The 9379-nt window shown below is 52.2% G+C and overlaps 1 protein-coding gene across 1 annotated transcript in view; it reads left to right on the top strand.

Moving 5' to 3' along the window:
* Nucleotides 1-9379, top strand: part of LOC107116998 (disintegrin and metalloproteinase domain-containing protein 9-like) — a gene marked incomplete at its 5' end in the record, with an annotated part of 49188 nt that overhangs the window by 23737 nt on the left and 16072 nt on the right. Inside the window, 2 exons of the mRNA XM_015419031.1 lie at nucleotides 2471-2576; nucleotides 6243-6426. Coding sequence (XP_015274517.1) covers nucleotides 2471-2576; nucleotides 6243-6426 — 290 coding nt within the window. The remainder of the gene's footprint in view (nucleotides 1-2470; nucleotides 2577-6242; nucleotides 6427-9379) is intronic.

The raw sequence follows: 9379 nt of genomic DNA, 5'->3' as shown, positions 1-9379 counted from the left end.
GGACGTGCAGATCTGTCCTTGCAGAGGAGGGAGAGCTTGTCCCTGAATAAAACTTGGTCTTAAAGGTGCCACTGGACACTTTTGGGCCGGGGGGCCGGGGGGAGCTCTGCAACTTACCTGGCTGCTTCTCCCTGGCTGCATCTCCCTGAGGTTCCGGAATTGAGGTTTTTGAGCACTTTATTGTAGTGAGATGGTTTTAAATTGTATAACATGTTTTAAAGGCTACTAAATTATCTGATGTTTTATTATTGCAAGATTTCTTGCCATGTAAACCGCCCTGAGCCCTACGGGGGAGGGCGGGATATAAGTTTAATAAATAAATAAATAAATAAATTGCTCTGACTGAGGGCTGCTGGGAGAAGGGGGCGGGGCTTGTTGCATGTGCCCGCCCCCTGGGCTCTTTCCTGCCGAAGCTCCGCTCCTGTGCGCTCCTGCAGGAAATGACCCCTGTCACAGGGGCCAAAACCCAGGTGCCAGAAGCCCTCCCAGTTATACTCCACAACTCCCGTTTAGGCCAATGGCCCATCCAGTCCAACACTCTGTGTCACACAGTGGCCAGAAATACCAGGGGCCCTCAGGAGGTCCAGCAGTGGGGCCAGGACACCAGAAGCCCTCCCACTCTTGCCCCCCACCCCAAGCACCAAGAAGACAGAGCATCCCTTGCCCCAGACTGAGAGTTCCTATCTATGCCTTGTGGCTAATAGCCACTGATGGACCTCTGCTCCATAGAAGAACATAAGAGAAGCCAATGTTGGGTCAGGCCAAAGGCCCATCTAGTCCAACACTCTGTGTCACACAGGGACCAGAAATACCAGGGGGTATCAGGAGGTCCAGCAGTGGTCCAAAAGATGTCCCCAGCTCGAAGGACGTCCGCCTTGCCTCGACCAGGGCCAGGGCTTTTTCCGCCCTGGCCCCCGCCTGGTGTAACACGCTCCCTGTCGAGATTTGGGCCCTGCGGGATCTCCTTCAATTCCGCAGGGCCTGTAAGATGGAGCTGTTCCGCCGGGCCTTTGGCTGAGGCAGCGGGCGTCCACACATGGTCTCCCTGAGGTGGTCGTCACCTATCCATCCATTAACCCAAAGAATGTGCTAAAGAACCGTACAGCCAGTGACTGTCAGAAGTGTGATTGAGTTTTAATGTTTTCTATCGTTTGAATCCCTAACTTGTTTAATTTTAATTGTATATATTGTACTGTTTTTAGGATGTGACCCGCCCTGAGCCCGCTTGTGGGATGGGCGGGCTATAAATACAAATAATAAATAATAATAAATACTATTTTGCAGCAGCAGACTGACATGGCTAAATCCTCTGGCTGAATGAGTCACGCTGAAGAAAAACCAGTCGTGTCTCACAACTGGCCAGCCCTGTCTCCCGTGTCCTGTTTAAAAAAACGCCCCTATGTTTTGTCCTTCTCAGTTTGGTGTCATGGTTAAGTGCGCGGACTCTAATCCGGGAGAACCGGGTTTGATTCCTCACTCCTCTGCGTGCAGCTGCTGGTGTAACCTTGGGACAGTCACAAGTTCTCTCAGAGCTGTCCGTGTAAAAAGAGCAGTTGCTGTCAGAGCTCTCTCAGCCTCACGTACTTCACAGGGTGTCTGTTGTGGGGAGGAGAGGGGAAAGGAGTTTGTAAACCTAATCTGGGAGAACCAGGTTTGATTCCCCACAACTCCACCTGCACCTGGCTGGGTGACCTTGGGCCAGTCACAAGTTCTCTCAGAGCTGTCCTTGCAAAAAGAGCAGTTGCTGTCAGAGCTCTCTCAGCCCCACGTACTTCACAGGGTGTCTGTTGTGGGGAGGAGAGGGGAAAGGAGTTTGTAAACCTAATCTGGGAGAACCGGGTTTGATTCCCCACTCCTCCACTTGCACCTGGCTGGATGATCTTGGGAGAGCCATAGTTCTGATAAAAGCTGTTCTTGGAAAAGGGCAGTTTCTGTCAAGAGCTCTCTCAGCCCCACCTGCCTCACAGGGTGTCTGTTGTGGGGAGGGGAAAGGAAAGGAGTTTGTAAGCCACTCTGAGACTCCTTTGGGTAGTGAAGGGCGGAGTATAAATCCAATCTCTTCTTCTTCTTTTACTTCACAGGGTGTCTGTTGTGGGGAGGGGAAAGGAAAGGAGTTTGTAAGCCACTCTGAGACTCCTTTGGGTAGTGAAGGGCGGAGTATAAATCCAATCTCTTCTTCTTCTTTTACTTCACAGGGTGTCTGTTGTGGGGAGGGGAAAGGAAAGGAGTTTGTAAGCCACTCTGAGACTCCTTTGGGTAGTGAAGGGCGGAGTATAAATCCAATCTCTTCTTCTTCTTTTACTTCACAGGGTGTCTGTTGTGGGGAGGGGAAAGGAAAGGAGTTTGTAAGCCACTCTGAGACTCCTTTGGGTAGTGAAGGGCGGGGGTATAAATCCAATCTCTCCTTCTTCTTGTCGACTGACCCCCTCTCCCGATCCCTCTCCCCCCCCCTTCCCCTCCAATCTTGCAGGTGCCAAACGTGCTCCGTGGAGCTGCTTCAAGAAAGTGAACACTCAAGGTGACCGGACCGGCAACTGTGGCACAGGAAGGCCTGGGTACAAGAAGTGTGAAGAAGAGTAGGTGGCGTGTGAGAGTCTGTCAGGTCGACTAGCTCCTGTCCCGGGGGAAGAAATAGGTCAGGAGACAGCAAAAGGGGGGGGGGGGTTACCAACCCAAGTTCCCACTCAGAAGTCTCAGCAGCTGAAACGTAGAACAAAATCTATCTATTTATTGCTATGTGCCCAGTAAGTACAAAGACCTCAGCCCTGGAGAGCGCCTGCCAGTCAGAGTAGACGATTCTGACCTTGATGGACCCAGTGGTCTGATTCATAAGAAGATGAAGAGTTGGTTTTTGTAGCCCGCCCTTCACTGCCCAAAGGAGTCTCAGAGTGGCTCACAATCTCCTCTCCCTCCCCCTCCCCACAACAGACACCCTGGAAGGTAGGCGGGGCTGAGAGAGCTCTCTTGAGAACGGCCCTTGAGAGAACAGCTCTGAAAGAACTTTGGACTGACCCAAGGTCACAGCAGCAGCTGCATGTGGAGGAGTGGGCAATCAGACCCGGTTCTCCCAGATTAGAGACCACACTCCTAACGACTACACCAAACTGATTCAATACAAGGAAATGTCGTATGTACATATATGGCGTGCCAAAGGCCCCGGGTTCAATCCCCGACATCTTCAGTTAAAAGGATCAGGCTCAAGGGGATGCGAAAGACCCTTGGCCTGAGACCCTGGAGAGTTGTAAAGAGGGGCCGTGGCTCAGTGGCAGAGCCTCCACTTGGCATGCAGAAGGTCCCAGGTTCAATCCCCAGCATCTCCAGTTAAAAGGACCAGGCAGGAGGTGATGGGAAAGACCTCTGCCTGAGACCCTGGAGAGCCAGGGAGGGGCTGTGGCTCAGTGGCAGAGCCTCTGCTTGGCATGCAGGAGGTCCCAGGTTCAATCCCCATCATCTCCAGTCAAAAGGACCAGGCAGTAGCTGGTGTGAAAGACTTCTGACTGAGACCCTGGAGAACTATGGTTGGGGGGCCATGGCTCAGTGGCAGAGCATCCGCTTGGCATGCAGAAGGTCCCAGGGTCAATCCCTGGCATCTCCATTTAAAAGGACCAGCCAGGAGGTGATGGGAAAGTCCTCCGCCTGAGACCCTGCAGAGCTATAAAGAGGGGCTGTGGCTCAGTGGTAGAGCCTCTGCTTGGCATGCAGAAGGTCCCGGATTCAATCCCCGGCATCTCCATTTAAAAGGACCAGCCAGGAGGTGATGGGAAAGACCTCCGCCTGAGACTCCGGAGAACTGCTGCCGGTCTGAGTAGGCAAGACTGACCATGATGGACTAAGGGTCTGATTCAGTTATAAGGCAGCTTACATAAGAACATAAGAACATAAGAGACGCCAATGTTGGATCAGGCCAAAGGCCCATCCAGTCCAACACTCTGTGTCACACAGTGGCCAGAAATACCAGTGCCATCAGGAGGTCCAGCAGTGGGGCCAGGACATTAGAAGCCCTCCCACTGTTGACCCCCCCAAGCACCAAGAAGACAGAGCATCACTTGCCCCAGAGCCCCTATCTATACCTTGTGGCTAATATCCACTGATGGACCTCTGCTCCATATGCTTATCTAATTCCCTTTTGAAGCCGTCCATGCTTGTAGCCGCCACCACTTCCTGTGGCAGTGAATTCCATGTGTTAATCACTCTTTGGGTGAAGAAGTACTTCCTTTTATCCGTTCTAACCCGACCACTCTGGAGTTTCATGGAGTGCCCACGAGTTCTTGTATTGTGAGAAAGGGAGAAAAGTACCTCTATCTCTACCTGCTCTTTCCCATGCATAATCTTCAGGTGTTCATAATCTACCTGCTCTTTCCCATGCATAAGCTTCAGGTGTTCAGGTGCTCTTTCTTGTAATGTGCTACTATTCTCTTCACTGGCCCTTGCAAAAGGGGTTCTGTCCCGTTGACCCTGACCTCTCATTCCCACCAGACCTTGGCCAGTTTGGTGTCGTGGTTAAGTGCGGGCACTCTAATCTGGGAGAACCGGGTTTGATTCCCCACTCCTCCACTTGCACCTGGCTGGATGACCTTGGGCCAGTCACAAGTTCTCTCAGCGCTGTCCTTGCCAAATGAGCAGTTTCTGTCAGAGCTCTCTCATCCCCGCCTACCTCACAGGGTGTCTGTCAGGTTCCACAGCCAACAACAGAGTACACACTTACCAGAAAGGTTATACTTTATTGAAGAGCTAAAATGCATTAACAGAAGCACTGTTAAGAATGGCGTCGCCCCTACAAGCAAAATGGAATATAGGGCATTTGTATACACACGCACCCTTCCAAAGGCCAATAGGCCTGACTCCCGCGCGCGGGAGAAGGAGCCCCAGACCGTTAGAGTCGAAGCTGGGAACCGATAGCGCTCCCACGGTTTTCCCTTCACGCCAGGCACTACACCACCTGCACACCTTAGAGATAACAGCGTTACAGCAAAGACGAAGCACAGAAGGAATGCAGCAGTAATTAGTACACAGAAAAGGGAAGCCGATGGCCTCCTGAACCATCATGGCAGCATAGCTGACAGTGTCTGTTGTGGAGAGGGGAAGGGAAAGGATTCCCCAGTCCTCCACTTGCACCTGGCTGGATGACCTTGGGCCAGTCACAAGTTCTTTCAGAGCGGTCCTTGCAAAACGAGCAGTTTCTCTACCTCACAGGATGTCTGTTGTAGGGAGGGGAAGGGAAAGGATTCCCCAGTCCTCCACTTGCAGCTGCTGGATGACCTTGGGCAAGCCAAGTCCCGGTGGGCTATTGTTCTAGAGCTCCAAGCTCAGTCAGTCTCTGGTACCCAGTCCTGGAATACCCCAGCCCTAATACATAACAGGAACCAATGCTCATGTGCTTCTGAGCCTAGCAGCCTGTCCTGTGGACCTGTGTTCACCTGAAAGTGGGATCAGCAAGACATCCGGTAGCAGTAAGGGACACGCCTTGAGGGAAGGGACTCTTCAGCATCCAGGGGTGCAGCACGGGTGTTTTCAGTCAGCGTTAGGAAGGGGCTGGAGTTGCCAACCTCCAGGGGACACCTGGACATCTCCTGCTACTACAGTTGCTCTGCAGACAACCGAGATCAGTTTGCCTGGAAAAAATGGAGCCGGTTTGGTGTAGTGGTTAAGTGCGGGGACTCTTAATCTGGGAGAACCGGGTTTGATTCCCCACTCCTCCACTTGCACCTGGCTGGGTGACCTTGGGCAATCCAATCCCTTCTTCTTCTTCCTAAATGTGCAGACTCTCATCTGAGAGAACCGGGTTTGATTCCCCACTCCTCCACTTGCACCTGCTGGATGACCTTGGGCAAACCACAGTTCTGTCAGAGCTGTTCTTGAAAGAGCAGTCCTCGGGGAGAGCTCTCTCAGCCCCACCCGCCTCACCGGGTGCCTGTTGTGGGGAGGGGGAGGGAGAAGAGATGCTAAGCCTCTCTGAGACACCTTTGGGTAGTGAAGGGCAGGGTATCAATCCAATCTCTTCTTCTTCTTCTTCTGTTGTGGGGAGGGGAAGGGAGAGGAGATGGTAAGCCGCTCTCTGAGACTCGGAGTGAAGGGCGGGGCATAAATCCTTTTCTCTTCTCTGCGATCATACCCTGACGAAGTCCCTCCCCGCCCCCCCAGGCTCCACCCCCCCCTGAATCTCCAGGTATTCCCCCAACCCATAGCTGGCAACCCTAGAAGGCCCTGCGTAAGCCTGTCTTTCCCGGGTTTTGTTCTTTCAGGCATGCGGTTTGTGGAAGGATCCAGTGCACCAATATTAAAAGGGTTCCAGTGCTTCCCACCAGACAAGCCGTCCTGCAGACGCCCGTCGGCAATATCTGGTGCTGGGGGGTAGAATTCCACGAAGGGCTGGGCGTCTACGATGTCGGAGTGACTCCAGATGGATCCTCGTGTGGTGCGGGGAAGGTAGCTTGATAAGAAAGCTTAGATTTAACTCTGAGGAGGAGGAGGAGATTGGATTTCTACCCCGCCCTTCACTCGGAGTCTCAGAACAGCTTACAAACTCCTTTCCCTCCCCCTCCCCACAACAGACACCCTGTGAGGTACATGGGGCTGAGAGAGCTCTGGCAGAAACTCCTCTTGCAGCTGCTGGATGACCTTGGGCAAGCCATAGTTCTGATAAGAGCTGTTCTAAAAGAGCAGTCTTTGTCAGAGCTCTCTCAGCCCCACCGACCTCACAGGGTGTCTGTTGTGGGGAGGGGAAGGGGAAGGAGATTGTAAGCCGCTCTCTCAGCCCCACCTACCTCACAGGGTGTCTGTTGTGGGGAGGGGGAGGGAAAGGAGTCTGTAAGCCTAATCTGGGAGAACCAGGTTTGATTCCCCACTCCTCCACTTGCACCTGGCTGGGTGACCTTGGGCCAGTCACAAGTTCTCTCAGAGCTGTCCTTGAAAAAAGAGCAGTTTCTCTCAGAGCTCTCTCAGCCCCACCTACCTCACAAGGTGTCTGTTGTGGGGAGGGGAAGGGGAAGGAGTTTGTAAGCCGCTCTGAGACACCTTTGGGTAGTGAAGGGTGGGGTATGAATCCAATCTCCTCCTCCTCCTCCTCCTCCTCCTCCTCTCTAATCTGGGAGAACCGGGTTTGATTCCCCACTCCTCCACTTGCACCTGCTGGATGACCTTGGGCAAGCCATAGTTCTGATAAGAGCTGTCCTTGGAAAAGAGCAGTCTTTGTCAGAGCTCTCTCGGCCCTGCCTACCTCACAGGGTGTCTGTTGTGGGGAGGGGAAGGGAAAGGAGTTTGTAAGCCGCTCTGAGACACCTTTGGGTAGTGAAGGGCGGGGTAGAAAACCAATCTCCTCCTCCTTCTCCTCCTCCTCTTCTTCTTCCACCTACTGGATGAACTTGGGCAAGCCATAGTTCTGATAAGAGCTGTTCTTGAAAAAGAGCAGTTTCTGTCAGAGCTCTCTCAGCCCCACCTCACAGGGTGTCTGTTGTGGGGAGGGGGAAGGGAAAGGAGATTGTAAGCCGCTCTGAGACTCCGGGTAGTGAAGGGCGGGGTATAAATCCAATCTCTTCTTCTTAATTGACTTTTTTATGCCTTCCCTTCCGAGATCTGCATGAACCGATCCTGCGTTCACTTTGGAGTTCAGAAGTCCAGCTGTGATTCCAGCAAATGTAGCAACCGAGGGGTGAGCAGCCAAGTTATTAGCATCCCCTAGTTGCATGAGTGGAATGTCTGTTTGGGAGGACTGTGAGTCAAATTTCCGACTTGTGGAGCATGCCTGAATTACTGTGCCTGGCAACAGACACAAATGCCAAAAGCCAGTTTGAAAATTGGAGCCGTGCTGAAGCGAGCCACTAGCCATTTCCTGAGAGGTTAAAAAGCCCAACGGTCACAGAAACCAACCAAAGCCTGAGAGAAAAAAATTCTTTAGTTGTTGTAGATTTTTCCCCGGGCTGTGTGGCCGTGGTCTTGGCATTGCAGGGCCTGATATTTCGCCAGCAGCTGTGACTGGCGTCCTCAGAACCAGGGGTCATTTTGTAGGAAAAGAGGTGCAGGAGCTCATTAGCATAACTCATTTGCATAACTTATTTGCATATGCCACACCCCCTGACATCACCGGAAGTGTGTCAGAAGGCAACACCCACTGCTCAGGCTCCACTGGACTGTTTTGGATTCCTAGCTATTGGGGGGGGGCGTGCAGATCTGTCCTCGCAGAGGAGGGAGAGCTTGTACCTGAATAAAACTTGGTCTTAAAGGTGCCACTGGACTGTTTTGGATTGCTAGCTGGGGGACTGAGTGTGAGCTGTGCAGAGATAGAGAGAAAGAGAGTAGGAAAGGAGGGAAAGAAAGAAGGAGGGAAAGAAAGAGGGAAAGACGGAAATAAGGAGGGAAAGGAGAGAAGGAAAAAAGGAGGGAAAGAAAGAAGGGAAAAAGTGGGAAAGAAATAGAAGGAAAGAAGGAAGGAGAGAAGGAGCAGGGGGCGGGGCTTTTTGCATGTGCCCACCCCCTGGGCTCTTTACTGCCGGAGCTCCGCTCCTGTGCACTCCTGCAGGAAATGACCACTGCTCAGAGGTGTAACACAGAATGATGGAGTACTCTCTGTCTCAAGGTGAGAAGAAAAATGGTAGGCAGGTAATTTATATCTACTCAGGAAGGTGGGGTAGGGCTGAGTCATTATCTTGTAGGAGTTCCCCAGGTTGTGAAACGTGCTAACGGAGGAGCTTTTCTGAGGAGGTTCTTTTGCATAAGGATTGTTTCCTGAGGAGGTTCCCTGCTTCCTGAGAGGTTCTTTTGCATCTGTTTTCAGCTCCAGAGGGTAGCCATGTCAGTGCATGGTGGAACAGCTACATTCAAGTCCAGCAGCACCTCAGGGATCAACCAGATTTTTCGGCGTATAAGTTTCCGAGAGTATCGGACGAAGGGGGCTTTGACTCCCAAAAAGCTTTGACCCTGGAAATCTTGTTGGTCTCTAAGGTGCTGCTGGGCTCAGATCCAGGTATTTTTAATGGTTGTGAACAGGGGTCATTTCGTAGAAAAAGAGGTGCAGGAGCTCATTAGCATAACCCATTAGCATAACTCATTTGCATATGCCACACCCCCTGACATCACCGGAAGTGTGTCAGAAGGCAACACCCACCGCTCAGGCTCCACTGGACTGTCTTGGATTGCTAGCTATTGGGGGGGGGGGACGTGCAGATCTGTCCTCGCAGAGGAGGGAGAGCTTGTGCCTGAATAAGACTTGGTCTTAAAGGTGCCACTGGACTGTTTTGGATTGCTAGCTATTAAGGGGGGGGGAACGTGCAGATCTGTCCTCACAGAGGAGGGAGAGTTTGTACCTGAATAAAACTTGGTCTTAAAGGTGCCACTGGACTGTTCTGGATTGCTAGCTATTGGGGGGGGGGGGAAAGGGCGCATC

The sequence above is a fragment of the Gekko japonicus genome, unplaced genomic scaffold, assembly GCF_001447785.1.
Source record: "Gekko japonicus isolate JY-2015 unplaced genomic scaffold, Gekko_japonicus_V1.1 scaffold4491, whole genome shotgun sequence".
NCBI lineage: Eukaryota > Metazoa > Chordata > Lepidosauria > Squamata > Gekkonidae > Gekko > Gekko japonicus.
The sequence above is the reverse complement of the archived record's forward strand: the minus strand, read 5'-3'. Positions and strand labels throughout refer to the sequence as shown.